The sequence below is a fragment of the Paramisgurnus dabryanus genome, chromosome 8 (assembly GCF_030506205.2).
Source record: "Paramisgurnus dabryanus chromosome 8, PD_genome_1.1, whole genome shotgun sequence".
NCBI lineage: Eukaryota > Metazoa > Chordata > Actinopteri > Cypriniformes > Cobitidae > Paramisgurnus > Paramisgurnus dabryanus.
In genome coordinates, this window is record NC_133344.1 from 43823839 (window position 1) to 43846319 (window position 22481).

At 38.4% G+C, this 22481-nt stretch overlaps 1 protein-coding gene across 1 annotated transcript in view; it reads right to left on the bottom strand.

Annotated features, from left to right (window-relative positions):
• Nucleotides 1-22481, bottom strand: part of panx1a (pannexin 1a) — a 79167-nt gene that overhangs the window by 32390 nt on the left and 24296 nt on the right. The window contains exons 2-3 of the mRNA XM_065271185.2: nucleotides 9664-9788; nucleotides 207-415 (exon numbers count right to left, since the gene is read on the bottom strand). Of these exons, the coding sequence (XP_065127257.2) occupies nucleotides 207-415; nucleotides 9664-9788 (334 nt within the window). The remainder of the gene's footprint in view (nucleotides 1-206; nucleotides 416-9663; nucleotides 9789-22481) is intronic.

Below are 22481 nucleotides of genomic sequence, written 5' to 3' on the forward strand. Positions count from 1 at the left end.
AAGTAGTTTTAATGTAGCTACCTACTTTTTAATCAAACTAGTAGTGTAGCTAAATACCTTTCAGATAGGTAGCTTGGCTGTAGTTTTAACTACTTTTACGGATAAGTAGCTTGTAGCTTATCTAACTACAGTTTTAAAACTGAGGAATACTGGCATTTACTCTATTGTGTGCATATTTCTCTATTGTGTGCATGTTTGCTTCCTACCTGTGAGATTCTACTCGAGCGGACTCTGAATCCAGTGCTTCTGCAGTGTGAAGACGTTTAGCCAGTATTATTGCTTTGTTGTAAGAGCGGTCCAGTTCTTCCATTATAAAGGTTAAATCAGAAGATAGTACAGGAGCTCCCGTAAACCTCCAAAACAAAGCTGGTACGTACGCTGATACTGCCACCAGCAACAGGACATATGGAAAAAACTGCAGAGAAATATAAATGGTTTTTATATTATCTTGCATTTGACAAAGCAGAATTTGAAGGGCCATTATAGTTGGATGCGTAGCGGGGCTGTATAAATGACTCCAGGTTCAGCTTCAGAATGGTGCTTTCTTAGTATTCATCTGACAAATCTACACTCTTTGCCTAACAAAACAGACAAACTTCAAATACTCACATACACAAACTCTGCTGCATTGTGCTTTTCGGAGACCTGGTTGAGCGAAGCAATACCTGACAGCATGTTGCATTTACCCTTAAAGCTGGTCAGAGTGGACCACTTCGGAGAATTATCAGGAAAAAAAAGAGACGGCAGGACATGTTTTTACATCAACGACATAATATCATAAAGAAAGATGTGCTGCCCTGATTCAGAAGCGCTCTTCATTAACTGCAACCTTTTTACTCCCCACGCAAGTTTTCCTCGTTTATTCTAGTGAGTGTTTACATTCCTGCACAAGCAGAGATGGGCATAAATACATGGAAATAAATAATAAATAATAAATACATTTCTGAATGCCAAAAAACATTTAGATGTGTGCAACTGCTTAGAAACTTTCGTTTATTTTACATACCTCATTGTTTGAGTTATCTTTGTTATGACAACTTGACATAAACCAATACAACACAACTGGTTATAAATCATAAACAATAATTATCAAACTTAAGAAACTACCTTTGTGGGTTAACATTACATTAAACTGTGATTTAAATGTCATTAAGTGTTACTACTATGTCAAATATTATTAATACTCGGTCAAATAAACATTATGAACTGAAGAATATTCATGATGCTGTTATAAAGCTATTTAACAGAGTATTAACACTTAATGACATTTTAATGACATATTCAATTTGTATCACTGGTAAAAAGTGGTCAGTTATGTTGTCTTGGTAATGTCAAGTTGTCATAACAAAGACATCTCAAACACTGTCATCTTTGCAATAAAAATGACATAATTGAACAAATGACACTTAATGACAGTAGTCATAAACGTTCATAAAATCTTTCATATTCATGACACGTCTCATGTCAGCCTTATGAACACCCATTCAAGTAAAGTGATGTTTTATAAAAAAAATCATAAAAACTTTTTCATGTGTCGTCAAAATGACCCACAACCTAATCAGTTTATATGTGAAGAAATCCACATATTTACAAATTTCTAACGAGACAAGTGTTTGACAAATTATTTGGCAAACTACTTCCTCTCATCACTGCTTTTTGATGGTTTTGAGAACAATTACTCACGAGCCGCCCTCTGTCATTTACAGAATTATACAACGGAGAGCATGTCAAGCATAAAAGTCTTGTAGGTTTACTGAGGAGCCCGCAGGTTCAGCAGGTTCACACCGTAGAGTAGAGCCATGCAAATTGCAAAAGTGTAAACAAGGCTTCAACTGCACAAAGCTAAAAAGAAATCAGCAACTGTGTGTTGATTCCACCACTTGCCGCGTCATGTGTTAAAGGGCCTTTATAGTAAAACACCACAGTTTTTCAATATTTTACTATGTTCTTACCTCAACTTAGATGAATGAATACATACCCATCTTTTTTCAATATGTGGACTTCATCTTTGCACAGCGTGTCATGAATGTGTTAGCATTTAGCCTAGTCCCATTTATTCCTTAGGATCTAAACAGGGAAGAATTTAGAAGCCACCAAACACTTACATGTCTTCCCTATTTAAAGACTGTTACATGAGTAGTTACACGAGTAAGTATGGTGGCACAAAATAAAACGTGGTGATTTTTAAGTGGATAAAAATTAGAACTATATTGTATGGCGGAAGAGCACTTAGTTTGCAGCACTTCGACCTCTGGCGCAGTAACATCATCAGTCCTGTGAAGATGTTACTGCACGCTGAGGTTGAAATGCTGCAAACTAAGTGCTCTTCCTCCATGCATTGAAAAAAGATAGTTACAGTATGTATTGATTTGTCCAAGTTGAGGTAAGAGCATAGTAAAATATTGAAAAATGGTGGTTTTCCTTTAAGTCAAAAGTGTAGGCCTGTTCGTCAGCGTTTCACACTCTCTCAGTCGTGCATTAAACTGCCTGCCAATGTGCAAGTGTGAATTTCATGCACAAGTGTGCGTGAGGGCTGCGCTGCAACACCCGGACTACCTTAATATTATCCTCAGAGACTTTAATATAGCAAAAATCTCACCTATGTACTGCCAAAATATCAATAACACATTACATGTGAGGAGGAAGTCACTTCAATCTGACAGGAGACAGGAGTTAGATCGCATCATCATACAACAAGCATAATAAAAAGAACTGTCTATGAGTTTTGTACACAATCAATGCGTTTCGGGAAGAGAGGGAAATCTGGAGCTACAAAAATGTATGGCATGTGAACAATAATGTGTTTTTTTAACCATAAACCACGCGAACACATTGTTTTATACTAAATACACAAAATAACATTGTTTTTTGCAATGAAATAGGTGCACTTTAACTGTAAGGCGAGGCAAACTCTTTATTTCTCAATCCCTCCACAAAGAGACTTAGATTAATCTGCTGATTTTGGACATACAGATATTATTTATACATTATTTAAAATTTTTAAGTGTCAAGTTTGTTTTTTTCCACTATCAATAAAATCAGAATGTTGTGCTTTTCGCAAAATTAAGAAAATAAACATGATGCATTTAATGTGTCATCTCTCACATATGTTAGATATTATATACAATATTTTGCATTATATTTTAAGGGGTTTATATGTAAACGTTATGTAGCAAACAAGTTAACTCACCGACTGTAGCAGCCATGGTTACTCTAGTGTTCTCTCAGTGATCTCTGACTAACAGAGGGATGATGATTCAACACCATCTATCATTTCTCAGGCTCTCAGCACGATTGTTCATTGTTCGTTTTAAACTTGCACTGAGCCTGCAACTTTTTAAACTTCTCCCAAACTGGTACCGTTGTGTGCTGGATCTTTAGCATTGCGAGTTTGGTGATTTATTTGAATGCATCTTTGTTTCCCTACAGATGCTGTTCATTCTCTTCAGTCCAAATTTAGAACATAGCAGATATCTTCTGTTGATCCCGATTTTTAAGAAGTTTTAAATCTGCAGTTTAATCAAGAGACAGATAAAGGTGAAATGCACCTGAGTCTCTGTCAATCTTGACAGAGACTTAGAAAAACTCCGCCTTTGTCCTTTCCCACTCTTCTAGCCCTATCTGGCCATCTCTGGCCCAAGGTATTCGACAGGGCAGAAAAGCTGAATATAACAGTGAAAATGTGACTGGCCTTGGCACACCCACTTAAGGCGAACAATTCAATTCAATTTTCAATTCAATTTTATTTATATAGCGCTTTTCACAATTGTTAATTGTTGCAAAGCAGCTTTACATGATGTAGGGGAGAACACAGAAAATCAATAGATAATATAAGTAGAATAAAGCGGCTAAGGTTAAACCGTACAAGCGAGCGTATTAATAATGTACTGTATACAGTAAAGTGCTAAGTTAAGCCAAAGTTGGCTGAATCTCCCGGGGACTAAAAAACCCCCCTAGGAGAAAACCCGGTGGGAAAAACCCCTAGAAGGACAAAAATCCTTGGGATAAATTAAATATATATTTATATATATAAACACGATAGGGATAGGAAGCGGAATTCAATTAGCGTAGGGGCCATTCGGATGTAATGCAAATGTCATACATTATAGTGGTTTAAGTCAGCTCGGTTACAGACAGGCTAACTATTGCAGCAATAGTATATTACCCATAGGAGGTATGTGAGTGCTTTGTTCTAGACAAAATAATTATTGCGGGATAAGTTCATTTGCTGGACATTTTATGTGAATGCTTTGTTAAAGAAGAATGTCTTAAGTTTTGATTTAAATTGATTGACTGTGTCTGATACTCAAACATTATTTGGTAAATCATTCCAGAGCTTAGAAGCTAAGTAGGAAAAGGATCTACCACCTTTAGACACTTTTGATATTCTAGGGATAATTAAGTGACCAGAATTTTGTGATCGCAGTTACGTGGTGGATTGTATTCTGATAGTAATTCTTTAATATACGAGGGCGCTAGGCCATTTAAGGCTTTGTAGGTGATTAATAATATTTTAAATGGTATGCGATATTTAACTGGTAGCCAGTGTAAAGATGCCAGAATTGGACTAATGTGGTCATACTTTTTAGATCGAGTAAGCACTCTTACGGCTGCCATTTGAACGAACACAGCAATTAAGCCTTAAAGGGGGAATGAATCTGTTGATTTTATTGTTTTATAATGTTGTCTGGTTTTTAGAATCAAAAACATCAAAAGCAATAAGTAATAGGCTATTTTGTAACATGGTTCGATTGCTGTCTGGAAAAAAGCTTCGTTTGAAGGGGCGGGCCACATTGAAGACCTGGAAGTAAACGCCCACTGCTATGATTGGACAGCTTCATTCCCCATCTTTACATGTGGGGAAATGTTTTAAAAACATTAATGTATAAAAATAGCAGCCGAACACAAATATGTTTGAGCCACAAAAAGATTCTGGGTGCTAAAGATGATACACATAAATGACAATACGTATAGTAAAGTAGAAACAAAACTTTAAACTCGACGTGACTAAATTACCGTATACAACACAGTAAGCGCGCATCAGAATCTAAACTGCGGCTGATAAGTCCTTATCAATAACACTGTATATTTATATTGTGCTTGTGAGGTTGCTCTTACATACACGTAACGTTACATACCACAGTTATATGATTAAAAATCTTTGTTGAGTGTTGGACCTTTCAAACGCAACTTCCCTAAATTACAGTATACAACACAGTAAGCGCGCATCAGAATCTAAATTGCGCCTGGCAAGTCCTTCTTTAATCACTAACTTTGTATATTTCTATCTTTATATTACAGTTGTATTGTTCAGTGTTGCACCTTTATTAATCGTTTAATGTTTTTAGTAAATTAAAAGAGTCAAATATACGTGTTTAGACATTGCAGTTACATCAGGACATATCAAGCGATCTCTTACTAAGCAATAGTAAAACGTAGTAACTTAAATAAAGTAAAATGTTTTACTTAATGTGTATACTGTTGTGTCATTCCTGTCAGATCCAATATTAATGGTGCTTTTAATCACAGTCTCTCTGCAAATCCAGGATCGACTTGTGGCTTTTTATTACAAATGAATCTGTGGTACACAAAGTAAACAAACACTCCCCACGCGAGCTGTAACTTCTTTTTAAAAAATGTTATGTTCCGAGCCTCCTGATTCACAGCGTCTGTGTTCTTCCCAAAGACGGTTCTTCCACAACCAAACACTCTGTTGGGTACTCATAACAGATCACAGCGTCAAAATATCTCAGGAAAAATTTATTTAAAAGTCATTTTGGTTACATTTGCCAATCTTCAAAGACATGTTTACTGATTGTTGAGACACTGCATGGTTTGCTTTACCCTTGTCACGCGAAGCTGTGGGCAGGGCTAAAAAGGTGGTCGTTTGTATTTGGGTTTGGGGAGGTGTTTCAAACAGATGTTTACTGGGAGCGTCTCATTGGTGTGGCTGTTGATGAAGTGCACAACGTTGTTCTATGGTGAGTAATGTTGTTTATCACATTCCTAAATAGACAATTTTCTTGGCTTGGTGCCAAAAACTGTTATATTTCAGTAGCACAACCACGGACGTTTTCAGTTTTGAAACTTGCAGGATGTTCATTTAAATATGATGACCTCTTATATAACAAATTATCAAGTTAAAATTGATTGTTTGATTCACCGCTGCTTTAAATGGCCTAGCACCTTCATATCTTCCAGAACTAATATCGGAATACAACCCATCGTGTACACTAAGGTCTCAAAATTCTGGTCAATTAAAGCTGTAGTCTACGTTGTTGAAAATCGGTCGAGAAAGCCTGAGACGGTAAGTTTTAAAAAACTCATCCCGCCCATCTGTGCTACCTGATCCCTCCCACCGGGAAACGACCTGAACAACGTCACTCAGTCAAGCTGTGATCACCGGTAGTAAGCATCGGAACAGAGATTTACCGAGCAGTAAACACATAAAGCCTTGAAGGAATGAACAATTACAATTATGACTGATTGAGTTATTTACTTTCACAACAACGTTTGGCATACGTTTCCCCTCCTGAGCCTCGTCACATTAATTGCACAATAATTATTAGTCAGTATTGCTAAGGTTTTGAGCAATTGTTATAGCAGCACACAGCGCATCTTGTTCAAATTCCGATCGGCTCTAATAGAAACCCGCTAGGCCTATTGAAATTCAAGCACTTTAATAAATATAATTACTTTGACCCGTGATACGCAATGCTAAACGGCTAACATTCCAATGCCGACCGGCAGCATGACATGTTGTCAGACTGATATTTACGATATTTACGTAACACCTCAGACCATAAAAGTATAAATAAATGTTTACCTGCTCAAAAAAATTCCGCCATGAGCATGTTGTCAGACTGATATTAAGATATTTATGTAACACCGCACACCATAAAAGTATAAATAAATGCGTACCTGCTCAACAAAAAGTCAGCCGTGTCAGCGTTGGTTTTCAGTCCCATATCTCCCTGAAGCTTCCTCCAACGGTCCTCCAACGGCGTTTGAGTCTCCATTTATATCACTGCTCTTTCTTCTACAGACTTTCTCTTTCTTTCAAGCAGGGGCCGCTTGCTCCGGTCGGTTTGTTTTTTCTCCATTTGTGAGCTGTTGCTACTTTGCTAGCTACCATACACTGTCAGAAATTTTATGTCGCGGGCGGGGTGGGGTGGAGACGCGAGCGCAAGGTGGGATTTCAAGTGGAGCGGGGATTGGATACGAGCAGTCGACCAATGTAAGCTGTCCGGCCAGACAGCTTACATTGGTCAAGTTCTCTGCTGCTGTACACCCAATAGAGTGAATGGATTTTTTTCTTTCTTTTTTCTCTTCATATTGTTAGGATTTAACTGTAGAACATTAACCAGCATCTAAACAAGGGTATTAATAATGAACAATCTTTGAAATCGTAGACCATAGCTTTAATTATTCCAAGAATATCAAACGTGTCTAAAGGTGGTAGATCCTTTTCCTACTTAGACCCTAAGCTCTGGAATGATTTACTAAAAAACGTTCAGGAACGTTCATGCTATTTGGAGAAATCCATTTAAAATCACTGCTAGTAAAAGTTGATGTAAGCTATGATTAGCGATGCTAGCCCTGGCACAAGTCACGAACCGCGCAGACATCTCAATGTATGAGCCATGCCGACATTAGTCTCAGCCTCAGACGTCATGACCACAGAATGTTGGCTAAACGTCTGATGTTTATCGTAAACTTACCCTGGAAACACTGTGGGAAAGTCGAAGTCGTGTTTGATTGGTTGAAATAAACCAGATTTCCAGGAGATGCGATTGTTGCGATTAGTTTCGCTCCGTGGCAAACAAAGCTCTGACTTTCCATTGAGAAAGAGAATCAGTCGAGTTCACGTGGATAATAATGACCAGTTATCATGATCAGCTAAACATTCTAAAAGACGTTCAAGAGTTTTGCTTGAGGCAGTTGGTGAAGTCAAAAAGTTTGGTTCTCCTGAATTGCTTGTAGGTGTTAAAAAGTGGAGAGCTATGCTTCAAACAGATGTTTACTGGGATCGTCTCATTGGTGTGGCCGTTGATGAAGTGCACAACGTTGTTCTATGGTGAGTAATGTTGTTTATTTAGATGCTATTCGGTTGGATGGTTATTTCAATAACTGACTTGTTGCCAGACAGCTCCGCTAACTGACACTGAAGTTACTAAACTTTTCTCCACCCACCTAACCACCCCCAGCCAAGATGGTCGCAACCATGCCGTAGCCCACAGCCAAGATGGCCACCGCAATGCAAAAACCCACAGCCAAGGATGCCACCAGCGAAGCTGAGAGCGCCGCCAGCGATGCAGAGAGCATCGAGGACGAAGTCGTTGAGGTTTTATACATTTTTGGCCCATCCAAGACCCATGTCATGGCTACAGAGGATGTTTTTGTAACCCTGTGTTTCCTGTCAGATCAGAGCCTGCTCATTCATGGTTCAATCCCATGTCCGCCATTGCTCCACAACCATGTCTGCTCCACCGCTTTTCCCTTTAAACACGTCTTTGCACAAGTTGATAATATGCAGCTGAAGCAAAAACTCAGAACTTCAAGAAAGCGCACGCAGGATCATTTGACATTGTAGAGGTGTGTGTGTGTGTGTGTGTGTGTGTGTGTGTGTGTGCGTGCGTGCGTGCGTGCGTGTGTGTGTGTGAGTGAGTGAGAGTGTGAGAGCGAGAGAGAGAGAGAGAGAGCGAGAGGTAAGAATGGTGCCCACGTCGAGAAAACTTAACTCTTTCACCGCCATTGACGAGATATCTCGTCAATTAAGAGAAAAAGCTTCCCCGCCAATGACAAGATTTTCCGTCTTTCCGCAATACTGCTATTATTCCGCAACTTTTAAAACCCGGAAGTATTGCCCTATGGCAAGCGGTTGCATGTCCGTGTCTGTTTTAAAGATCGCTCTGAATTGGATCTCTATGAAAAGTCTGTCACAAAAATGGAATAATCTCTGCTTTTTGCTCAAAATGTGGTGTTTTTGCAGAAACCTACCCATATTCAAAAGCTGATTACAAAAGAACCACTGAAGGTAGGATGAAACAGGTTTTTTTGTTTGAAAGCAGAGGGCCTGTTCTTTCATCTCATTGGTATATTGTATGTTTATATATTTAAAGAAGAACATTTTCTGGAAGGCATTAAACTTTGGTGAAAATCATGAAAAAGCTGGCGCTGGCTGGCAACTTTTTTAATAAACGCTGGCGGTGAAAGAGTTAATAATAGACTAGAAACGTATTAAGGACTTAAGAATGTATGTCACTCGTCTAATTACAGTATTTTAACTGGATAACACTGGATATAACTCATTGTATAGTTTAATAAAATAATGTATTTTAATTACACAAATCAAATGTTGATAGATTGATACTCACATTTGATAGATAAATACTATTCCACCATCTGATCTTTAAATTATTTGCAGTCTTTATTTGTCTCTAGTAAATCATATACTAGTAATAAATAAGAATAAATATACTCCAAGTAGTATTAAAAGCAAAGGGAAACTTCTACGAATGAATTTAACTCAAAGTCTTGTTCGTTATTCTTTACACAAGGCTTCAGGTCTGCACATTACAGCCTTTGATCAAATAATTTTTAATAAAAGTATTAGTTTGTTGCTGAAAACAAGGCTGTTGTTGATTTCACTAATTAGTTTACCTTATGCAACCATAATGGCAAGCCTCCAGTGTCCTGTGTTTGTACTGCTGCCCAGCAATACGAGTCCACATAAGCAGCCTGACGCCATGAGAACTTTGTTGGAGAAAAACAACTTATCTGTGTACCTATGGAAATAAAAATCATAATTTTAGATGTTTGTGTTTGTTAGAAAAGCATGGGGTCCAATAAAACGTTCAAGTGAAGTTCAAGTTTTTTAGTTAATTTTGTAGTTTTGTGAAAAAAAATTCAACTTAGTGCTGAATCCATTTGCTTTTCACACTGCAGGGCCCTTCATTAACACTTGTTCAAGACAAGTGAATGTTTTGAATGGGCAAGTGAGAGAGAATTTTACTTGCCCATCTGGACAAGTAACCTAAAAACGTCTATACCAAAATTAAATGCATTAAAGAGCACCCACACTGTAATAAATTACTCTGGGGGTGTAAAATACAACTGGGTTAAATACAACCCATGAAATTTAGTTATAGCTTACTTAAGTTTATGAGCTAGCAAGTAATATAAAATAATGGGCACATTCTACCTACACTACATATATAGTGGGGGAGATAGGTATTAAACAAATTTTTTTTAGTACATATATTTCCAATGAGGTTATTCACATGAAATATTCACCAGATATCAGAGTTAATACATTGAATAATCCACAAATATAAAGAATTCACAACATTAAAGTCCATAAATAAAGTTACGTGCAATAAAGTTGAATGACACAGGAATACATATTAAACAGACCAATGCAAGGAACCTGCTGTATTTCCATAAGTATTTAAAAAAGGGATCATATTTCCTGTCTGTGCACATTATTATCAGTTCGGTTAGTATATTGATGAGCTGTAAAAAAATTTACAGTATACAAATGTTCAATTGGAATAATTGACTGGGTCATTCTAATACCTTGATTTACTTTCTCTGAAACCAAGAAATAGAGTGTTTCCTAGATCTTTTTGGAATTTGTTCGTTTTGGGTAGGTGAGTATTTAAATGACATCAATTTAAATGTATTACCTTATCTGTTAAAAATAAGCATATTATGCACTCTATGCGTGAGTGTATGTGGGTATATATTACTCATCAACACTTACTCTCACAAATTATTTTTCAACACGCACTCACACACATCCTTACATTAACTTACACCCACGCACTCTCCCATGCATCCTCACACTTGAGATCCGCAGTGGATTTAATCGGGTCCGAATCCAATACAGAAAATGCAAATGCGGTTGCTAACACTCTGTCTGAATGCCCGCAACAGATTTCACTAATCATTATTGACTGGCTGAGGCACTGCACGCTAGTCAAGTTAAAAGTTACAGTTTTCTAATGGTAGAATGCAGAAGGTTGCAGGGCTCGCACAATCGCTAGCTCAATGTCCCGGGGGTATTGTGCCATACTAGGGGTGGAACGGTACATGTATTCGTATCAAACTGAATCGGTACAAGGTTCATGGTTCGGTGCATGAATTTAAACGGAGAATCCATGGTATGAAAATAAAAAAAAACTTGCGTGCAAAATAATTAATGTAATACAAAACTACTGTTAGATACGCGGGTTCTTTAGGGACAGATAATCTTTAGCCCCGCTTTAGCTCTTAGGGCTCGCAAAATTTTAAAATCCCTGGTAGCCCTTCGGGCAGACACTCTTTAATTTTTGGTAGCCAGAAATGAATATAAGTAGCCCGGATAAAAAATACACTGTTTAATGTAGAATATTGATAAATCCTGGATTTCCGTAAGCCAACTATTCCTGCCCATCCCAAGCTAACAATTTGGTTCCCAAAACGTTCCCCTATTTTCCAAGGTTTTTGGTTAGCCAGGAATGTTTTCTTTAAGAAAATAAACATTCCCTAATGTTATTTTTAGGTTATTTTAACGTTCCCCTAACGTTAGAATAATTTAATTGTTATATTACTGAAATATTATATGAATGTATTATAACACAGGTTATTTTTTTATAAAAAATACCTCAACACATCACACATTGTATTTAGATAATGTATTTTATCAATTATATAAACAACCACTTTAACACAATATAGAAGACTTAAAGCAGATATTTATTAAAAAGGAATAAACATTTAATTCCCTTTAGGTAAACAGATCTTACCACTGCTGTTTAGTCACCTATCAAAAACTTAACATCATATTCTCTTAATAGCCTAGACGTGTCAAAGCGATCGGAAATCACTCAAATATATTTTCCTTCTCACATATTTAAGTTACTAACTGAAGAAAGAAAAAAGAAACGCTAAAACAATGTTAGTCTATGAGGTAAAAATGAAATGACGCAATTTTATTAAATGACTTGAGATCGCGCTTTTTTGCTGAGCACAAAGCAAGCAGGTGCTCGTGAAGAGCGAAGCCGGGAGAAGCGCGTGCAGAGGGTCGCGCGCATATCAGACGTGCATATTAAAGGATGGGTTTATTTATGCTTTCACTTCATTTCCTGACAGTTTCACTTGTTACGTGAGGATAATTACTGACAAGAGGACGCCGAAATACATGCAATATAATGACCTAACTAAATCTGAGACAAAGCAAAAACATTAAATTATTATTTCCTCCCCAAGATAGCCCGACGGGCAGGGCAGAGATACATTTTGGTAGCCCGACAGGAATTCACAATAGCCCCGAATTAAAATATTTAATCCTTAAATATTTTAAGAATTTTTGCTTTTGTTCACATAAACATTAAAAAAAATAACATGGCACATTTGGGTTTGTGTGATAAATGTTAAAGGAACAGTATGTAGGATTGTGGCCAAAACTGGTATTGCAATCACAAAACATGTGGCTAAAACTGGTACTGCAATCACACAGCTGTAGCCAATACACAAAATGACAACATCAACATCAGTTGAGGGCTGCAACTCCACTTTTTAAATGACAATATCCTGGCCAGACCACTGTTGTCAGTGATATAAGTATTTAAAATGAAAATAATTTCTTAATGTCTAGTGACATATCAGGGCCATTTTTTGATTAATTGATATACATTTCTTACATACTGTTCCTTTAATCTAGTTTAGATAAAACACAAGCGAATAAATGAGATTTTCATATAAACACAGAAGAATCAGCAAGGCATCTGTCTGTTGTGAGCTGTTGTGGATTTAAATTCAGTCAGTAAAGTAAATGTACTGTCATCACAGGGGTACGAGTTGGTAGTGTTTTCTAGGGGTGGCACGGTCCATGAAAAAAATCCGAACCGTTCGGTTCGCTTGTCTCGGTTCGGAGCGCGTGTGTACCGCACGGTTCAACGGTTCATGGCATGCGCAATGTAGTCTCATGCCCTGTATGTGACCTCAGATTGCGTGTTTCCCTTTCGTGCGAAAGAAGAGGTGACTGGTTTGAAGTATAAGTACTGCAGGTTATGTTACGTGTAGAAATGGCAAGTGGGAGAGAAAAGGAAGTCTGCCCGCAGTTGGAGGATGCGCCAGCGTCGTATAAGTTTGGTGTGTGGAAACATATTTTTATTTCATGTTACCTATGATGACAGCGGAAATAAAACAATAGATTGAACTGCTCGAACAGCCACAGAAGACCGCCTTCTCTCCGACCATTTATCTATTCTGAGGTACTGTTTTACGTCTTTAGCGCTATTTTTAGCCTTTCATTGATAAAATTAAAGCGGCTGATTTCCGCGTAGTTTCATTTTGCTAGCGTGTGAAAGTTGCGCGATCTTATTTCAGAAATTGCCCCTCAAAGTAATCAGGACAGAAGTGGTCAAAAGTGGACAAAAGAGACGGATTTAAATATTACAGGTGTAAAGGTTATGTTTCTCTCTCGTCCACTTATACTCTCAGTATTAAAGCAGCCTCTCAGTGATAAATCTAAGAGCTACACTGAAGTTGGCATTCTAATAAATGCAAGTTATCTTTGTGTGCTAAAAATGCACACAAAGTTCATGTAGATGGCAATACACATTCTCTTTTTTGCCAAATAAATGAAAAGCATGTTGAAATCATCAATGTCTTCCCTCTTGCTGTTTCAAAATCTCACCTGGCTTTCCTCAGGGATGGTCCCAATAATGTGCTTAAAGTCAAATTCAGTTTGTGCATGATTACATGATATAACTTTTTTTTTAATACTGTATCCTAAATTATGGATAATTAATACATTAATAAGATAATACATTCCTGGAGTGTTAAAAATTTAAAGAAAAAATAACAACAAGAACCGTACTGAACCGAGAACCGTGACCATAGAACCGTGATACGAACCGAACCGAGGGTTTTGTGAACCGTGCCACCCCTAGTGTTTTCCCTGTATTATGAACTCCTTAAAGGTAGGGTTTCACATTTTGAAAAATGCTAACGGTAGCAATAAAAATCACGATCCCACCCTCCAGTCAAATCGCCATCCAAAGTCACACCTCTTTCAAAACACATAAACATGCACAGATCAGACGGTCACATCTCATGTCTCATTCACCAGTGAGAAAACTTTGCAGTACAAAGTGAATAACAAAATAACCAACATAAACAACTGGTTTTCATCAGAATTAGTTAAAGAACACTTTATGTTGTGTAGACGAAGTAACTATATCGTTACGCTAATCCGTAAACCAACACAAATTTCATAAGCAACACAATGTTTCATCAAAGTAGAATATCTGAATCCATCTCAACATATTGCGTACCTACCTTACCAAAATAAACAGTGCAACGTAAGGGTGTCACGACTCAATCGATCAAATCGATCAGGGTGAATCGATCAAAATTAAGTCACAACCTCGAACTTCGAATTAAAAGATGGGATCGTCGATGCTGCCACGCCCCCATGTCACGTCCGGTCGGCTTGCCAAGCGCGGGAAAAAACCTCTCAGAGATTTATATTTTAAATACAAGGGATGTATTGCTACAACTCCTTGAAATGCATATCATAAACAGGATTACTACCTAGTGCTCTGACTTCAGACAGAGCACAGCTCTCTGCACGTGCACCAGGGGCGATTCCATGATTTTATAAATGGGGGGGCACAGGGGGGACCAAGAACCAGTCAGGGGGGGCCAATCAGAAAATTCAAATGAAGATAAATACTGTTTTAGAAAATATTAAGCAAGGTTCCCAAAATCTTGTGCAATGCCACGTGCTCTAATATAGATGGTATTAATTTTTTGTATTTTGCATGGATTAGACAACACAGTTCTGTTCCAGAATAGTTCACTTTAAATAAATTGTCATAATTTACTCGTCCTAAAGTTATTTCAAACATGTATGAGTTTTTCTTCTGCTGAACACAAAATAAAATATTTTGAAGAATCTTAGTAGCCAGAAAGTTGATGAACCCCATTGACTGCCATGTTATTTTGTTCCTACATATGAAGTCAATGAGATCCATCAACTGATTTTGGTTACCGACATTCTTAACTCTTTTCTTTTTTGTGTTCAACAGAAGAAAGAAACTCATACAGGTTTGAAACAAGTTTAGGTATTTGACCATTTAAATTAAGTGAACTATTCCTTTAAGTAGGTTATCTAAATTACACAGAGTTGCGTGTAGCTGGTATATTAGTTAACGTTCTGACATATCAGGATTTTGGGAAAATATTAGCCCTACTTAAAAATGTGTTTTTCTACTCTGTCTGATCTGACTTTCATTGTTTATTATTTTTATTTTAACACAACTGAATGCTATTTTTACATATTATCTGTTTTGTTGTCAGACATAAAGAAAGAGTTTAAAATAGTGACTAAACACGACCCAATAACACCTCGTGTTTAATCCAACCAGCTGTTACTTTATACTGCTAAAATCCTGATTTAAATGCGACATTGTCTGATACAAATTTACATTGAAGAGCTGATACGAGGTGATTTCGGATTACCTGTGCGTCTCATGCAGGGTTGTTCTTCTCATCTGATTGTGTTTATGAGCGCTTTTAATTTTAAATTAAAATTGCTTTTTAGTTTAATTGTAGATCACGTATAGCGCAGACAATTCAGCGCAAATTCAAAAATATCAGAGAATACTGTTACGCGTGCGCGCGCAAACCGCACCATAGGGAGAGAGAGAGCTCGTGCACAGAGAACTGGTGTGTGTCTGTGTGGGAAAACACTACTAACCTTTAAGTCATGATACTCGATCAACAGTCTTCTCTGTCAGTAACATCTGTTGACTGTTAACTTTTACGTGAAAAGACAAGTACACGGAGGAACCCAGGTGGAAAACACCGCCAACTTTTAACTCTTTCATTCAGTGTCATGTAAGAGAGGCACTGTCGAGGTTCCGCACGCAGCAGTGAGAAAGCGTGCACGCGAGCGAGAGAGAGAGAGGCGCTGCTGAGCGCTTGCAAAAGCGAACGAAGCCGTTTTAAATAGTAAAATAAAATGTAAATGCTTATCATGTGAAATCTATTTGATTTGTGTTGATTTGTGCCTGTGTTGAGTCTGTGGCGGGTTGCCCGCTCCTTCTTCGCGTTCGCACGAGTCTCAAATCAAACAGTGATTGACAACTGGTCCAAAGGTGCGGTGGGTGTCTTGGTGTCTCTTTCCTACTGTTTAAAAACACGAAACTACTGTGCTCGCTTCGTCTTCGCGTTCGCGGGAGTCTCAAATCAAAAAGTGATTGACAGCTCTCTGGTCCAATGGTGCGGTGGACATTTTCAGGTTGACAGTAAATCTAGCTGGCCCAATGAGATTGGAGGGGGGGCACCAGGGGGGGCCAATCATATTCCAAGGGGGGGCGGTGCCACCCCATGCCCCCCCTCTAGACACGCCCCTGACGTGCGCGAGAGTGGCGCCAAGATGCAGCGGGTTATATTTTTAACAAAAGGGATAGTTTGCCTCAGCTCACAGGAAACGCATAAAACTGGACAAATAAGTAAGAATTACTATTTTAGTTTGTTTAGGGTTCGGACAGATGCGAGAGCGCATGCACATGAGACAGAGAGAAGCGCAGCTGCTTATGACGCGCTGGATTTATTTTTAGATGCTAGGAGTCTAAGACACGCACATTAAGTGCAGGAGGGTCCAGAAGGAATCCTCTCTCTACAAGCTCTCTCACGTAAAGTGAAGCCCACAAACCCCCATGCGAGGAAAAGCATGCAATGTGCATGTTAATGTGAAACTATAATAATAATAATAAATAATAATGGCATAGCATTTTTTGTCTTTCAAAAATAAAGTAAAAACCGAGAATCGAACCGTGGCCTTAGAATTGAAAATGTAATCGAATCGAGGATTTGGAGAATCGTGACACCCCTAGTGCAACGACCCTTTCAGACCCTTTGCCTCCTGCAGCTGTTTGCATCTCGTGTTAAAGCAGTAAAGTTAGCGATGTTAATTTGGGTTTTTGTTCTTTGCTGATCCAGGCAGTTTTTGCTGTTGTTATTTTAAAAGATGTCTTTCGTTTTGTGGCTCCTGTACAGGTTGTCAATTCATCAGAAAAGTTTGCCATTCTCGCTGTTTACAGACAGGAGGTGAGCGTACGTGAACGCGCCGATGACGTATGGTGTCTGCGTGGACTAGCTGCGCGGTGGGCATTCAAATTACGCTTACGTATGAGGGACAAAATAGGAAACGTCAGTTCGGACCGAAATCTATGAATGGTTGAAAATGTTTTGGTCCTACGCCTTTCACAGATGACATACATTTCTACAAACACATTAAAACAACTTAACACAGTGATTGCTATCAGGATGTGAGGAGAATTTTAACCGACATAATAGACATCGCTAAGACACGAAACTGGGCGGCAACGTCATCAGAACGCAAAGAATTATGGGTATGTTTGGCCCCTTTACATGGACTGGCATAGCAGGCTAGTGTTCTGGCATGAAAATAATGAAAAATTAGCGTGAAAAACAGAATATAATCCTACAAAATGCACCAGGCTAAAGAAAACATTGTTCACACCATACCGCCTAAAACTAAATCCTAATACAAAGACGAGATATGTGAGTGAGAGAGAGGGTAGCAAGATGGTTCCCGGTTTGAGCCCCAGCCAAGGCAGGTGGCCTTTCTGTGTGGAGTTTCTGCATGTTCTCCCTGCGTCAGCGTGGGTTTACTCCACTTTCCTCCCACAGGCCAAAAACACGCAGATACCAAATTGTCCCTCCGCCAACTTGTGTATGAATCAACTTGTCTGAATAAAACTTGTGTATGGATTACCTGGTTCTCGACATGAATATAGCCGTACATGCTGGAATAGCGTTAAGAAATAAAGTAAGAAGAAGAAGAGTGAGAAAGAGAGAGAGAGAGAGAGAGAGAGAGGGAGAGAGAGAGAGAGGCACGGGCGCAATCGAACAGGAAACATGAAAACATACTCCGTCATTTTGGTTATACAGGACATCATTCAAACTGCAAAGTGTTTACACATATTTGTACACTCAACACAACATTGTGCTTTTGTCAAACTGTAAATTTGTCAAACTGTAACTTAACCAAAAACTCTCTCTCTCTCTCAAATGTGTTTTAATTGGTAATATTATTCTATACAGAAATACATTTTTATAATTAAGATGAGAATAAAGTAAGTGTTAATTAAAATGTTAAGGGAAACAAATATATTGACATGAAATATACCAAATTAATTTCAATTTCGTTCAGATACAATTACCAAACATATCTCAGTCTTTTTATTAATTCAATTATTAAATAATTATACAAAATTGTCGTCAGTGCACTACAAATAAACTGGTTCTATGCCTTTATTAATAAAAAATATTTTTTCTTGGGTCTCATTACTGCTGCTATCCATTCCATTCATCACCTTTTTGTCACCTCTGAAACATGGCTTGTACTAATATTTTTCCACGTTTGAAAACGATAAAAGGATTTTCCGTTCCAAAGCTTTATTGCACTTATCATAAGAACGACTATTCCAGTTTATAACACAGCAAGTAGACGGCATTTTGAACACTGCGTCCTTCCCTCCATGCAAAGAAGTCTGGCGCCTGTACGTTTGTGCCGCGGATTCCCAAAATGCTTTGCGTTCACCACTGGGAATACGTCATGATGACGACACATTAGCAATGTCTATTAAAAATGTTTCAGGATCAAATGTTTTACGCTACCTTTAAAGTGTCCATCTTATGACTGCTTTTCCACAAGTTAAATAGGTGTACGAGTTCTATAAAGCATGTTTCAAAAGTTGTTTGTTGGGCGGGGCATATACGTCATGGTGAAAATGAAAATATTTTTATTAGAAAACTCAAATAAAACTTAATTTTGTAGAAACTATGAGAGAAAAAGTAACACATACTAGATTATTAATTAATTAAATGTTTTTAACAGAAACCTCTAGTAGAGTTCTCAACGGGTCGGGGTTCGGGTCAAAAATATAAGCAAATGAGTCGGGTCGGGTCGGACCTCGGGCTTAAGCTTTTACGCTTCTTGAAAATTTTTTTTCATCATTACTGCTGTTCACCGTAAAGAAACTCTGGTCTGGCTGCTGCGTGCATCACAGAGAGGGGCGGTGGATAACAATAAGCTCTGGCGCGGATCAGCAACAGATCCAGACCGGAGCTGCCGGCTTCAGAGTGGATCCGTTGCGGATCCGCCCCGGAGCTTATTGCTATCCCCCGTATTGCACGCCTGTTGTCTGGAGAAGAAGATATGGAGAAAAGTAAACTTGCCGCAGGTGAATTCACCGTTGCTACTACAGGAGGAGAAGCCGCTGGCTGGGTACATGTTTGAGTTCTTTTTATTTATTATTGTGTGATTTTTATTTAAGGCATATTTATATAGCCTATATTTAAAGTTTATTGTTTCAGTTGTTTGTATTGTTAAAAGGCGTGAACATTAAAGCTTGATTTGAATTCCCGTCTGCTGGTCATGATAATAGCCTACGTGTATGAGAAAAAAAAGGCAGGGGGGGTCAGGCTGCGGGTCGGGTTCGGACAGATAATTCACGTTGATGTGTCGGGTTACATCGGGTCCGGGCTTTAAAAGCCACGGGCCGGGTCGAGTCGGGTTGTAATTTTCAGGCCCGTTGAGAACTCTAACCTCTAGCACAGGGGTGTCAAACATGCGGCCCACGGGCCGGATACGGCCCGCAAAGGTGTCCAATCCGGCCCGCATGATGATTTATACAGTTTTATTAAATATTAAATAAATATTTTAAAAACCCTTTCAGGCGGGTGTCTAGTTCGTTTTTAATATGAGAGACTTGTGGAAACCAGCAAAACGTGGAACATAGACTAAACACGGTGCCCAAAAAGCCGTTTTATTGTTACCGCTCCAATAAAAATCCACTGATTCCGGTAATACAATTCGTGTTTTCCCGCTCGCTCTGCAGCACCTCTGTGTCCACTCTCTGCCTGGAGAGCGAAGACGACAGTTTCCGAAGTTTTTTTGCATTAACAGGTAGATTCATTACATTATATCAGTTGTTAAACCACAGAATTAGTCATTTGTAAGTTTGATTATGTATTTCTTCCGGTAATGATTTGCTGTCGGTGTTCTACAGTAAAAGTGCTAACAACTTAGCAAGCAAACAACAACAAAATATCTAATGGATTTAATGTTCCTGATCAGATCTAAGTTAATATAAACACTAAATTTGCTGTTGTTGGCACACTTTGTAGACAAAAAAAACAAAACAAAAAACAATGCCTTCACAAAATAACGACAGAGAACGGAAAGGGAGGCTGCTAAAGGCTGTTCAACATTGCAAACATGCATTCAAAGCTCCATCAAGCCAGCAGGTAAATCATATTGAATATTTAGCAGATTGTCACACTTTAATTCTTGTTATTATATTTCCCATTATAATCACATGTCTAAGTTGATGCTAGTAATATAACACACAATATTTATAATACTTTATTAAAACCATAATAATAGTACCACCCCCCTTAGTGCCATTTTTGGTTTGGGCCACTGCCCCATCTAGCATTTTCATTTTCTAAATGACTGTTCTCATTACAAATACATTCCAAAGAAAAGTGAATGGTTTACAAATAATTTTGGCATTAAAGCAACACTATGTAGTTTTTTTACCTTTAAATAATGTCTGAAATAAATTATTTCAGTGATAGAACAACTTTTAACTGGACAAATTGTACTGTTGCTGCAACCTGAGCAGCCTCCTAGCTGCTACAAGCACACTCTGAAAGTGGCGGTGGAGGGTAGGAAACACAGCCCCGCCCCTCCCCCTGCCTGCAGAAGAGTGTCTGATAATGATAACAGGCACTGTTGCGCTTTTCAAAAAACATGGGGAGCTGTAAGTCATTTTTACATGGAAACTACATAGTGTTGCTTTAAGGCAAAAGAAGTTAAATTAAAGCTTTTCAACCTATAAGGCCAGTGGGTTTTGTACAGATGTAAATTTGTGTGTATAATATGTACAGTATGAGTATGTAGTTTTCACAGAGCTGTGTGTTTCTCTAGTTTTCTTGCTAAACAAACTAATTAATTGGTTTGTTTAGTTAATTTTAACACAATTATCAGGACACTGAGGTTTAAAAAAAAATAATTATCCGGCCCTCACTTTGTGGCATTATTTACCATCCGGCCCTCAGCCTAAAATGAGTTTGACACCCCTGTTCTAGCAGAAAAAGCTGTGTGATGAAGTGAAACTAAGGGTTAATAAGCACTCTAAATAATATTATCCTTACATACAACTTAAATGTATTATACAATGTGCATATATCTCCACAAAATGCAAGACTTAAACTAAGTTGTGTACTGGAGAGAAAGTTTAACTCTCGTTGTGGATGTGCAATACAACAGCGCACTTTAAAACAAGTCCAGTCAAAGCACAAGCTTCATAACATTTTAGTGATTAGCTGTGTCGTGTTGTCCTCCCACCTGTTCTCAGTCAAGATGTAATGCTCATATCACGCTCTAGTATCTCTTGACATTTGATGTTTAAATATGAGATGATATGAGGGAACTTGTGACGCCCCCTACATTTTGCATCTGACTGACTGTATTTTCGTCCTACCGAAGGGAATCTCAAAATCACAGCATCCTTTTAAACCATTAATGCCTCAGTGATGTGAGGTGTGGCCGGCTTTCACGGGATCGGCGGGCTGCGGCGCGGGTGCGCGGACATCTGTTTGTTTTTGAATCCTGCATGGTAATGCTACTGATGTCATACGCCGGTCATGGTAACTCAATACAACATTAAACACGCACCCAGTCTTTACTAACAAGGCGCTTATAATGCTAACCAGACATCCAAATGCCACCATAACCACAATAAATAAATAAACCCACATGATCAACGTTTTCGTGATCGATCATCAATGCCATGTTCAGGTACTCGAGTACTAGGCCCATCCCTAGTCGTCAGCAAGTCTTTTCCCATCATGCTTTTCGTCTATGCAGTTGGTGAATTGCAACTGCACCCAACTGCAGAATCCTGACACTTTTCTAACCGGCATGCATCTCGCGGCATTCTGGGCAGAATTTGCTCATTTCAAACGGGCCTAATGGACGAAAAGTCTATTGTGGTCACGGCTTAACTCACGCAGGGCTCAACATAAAGGACTGCCCGGTGGCCCGGGGCAAGCGTGAGACATGCTTGGGCAAGTAAAGAATATTGTCGATCAGGCAAGTCAAGTGCTTCACCCTCAGTCACTGAAATTTATTTTCATCAATGTATATTATTTAACATCTTGGAAGCAGACATTTATTTGGGTAAAAGACGACAAAAGAAACAATGCAATATTTTGCAAAGTTTGCTGTCACTTAAAAGGTTAAGCAGAAAAATTAGCCCTTTTCACACAGACATTCCGGAAAATACACAGAAAATGCATCCTGGATTTTTCTGTGATCGTTAAGATTTTTTGTTCATTCACACTGCCAATGATTTGCCGGCATCTGCAAGGTCCCGGAAAAACATGTG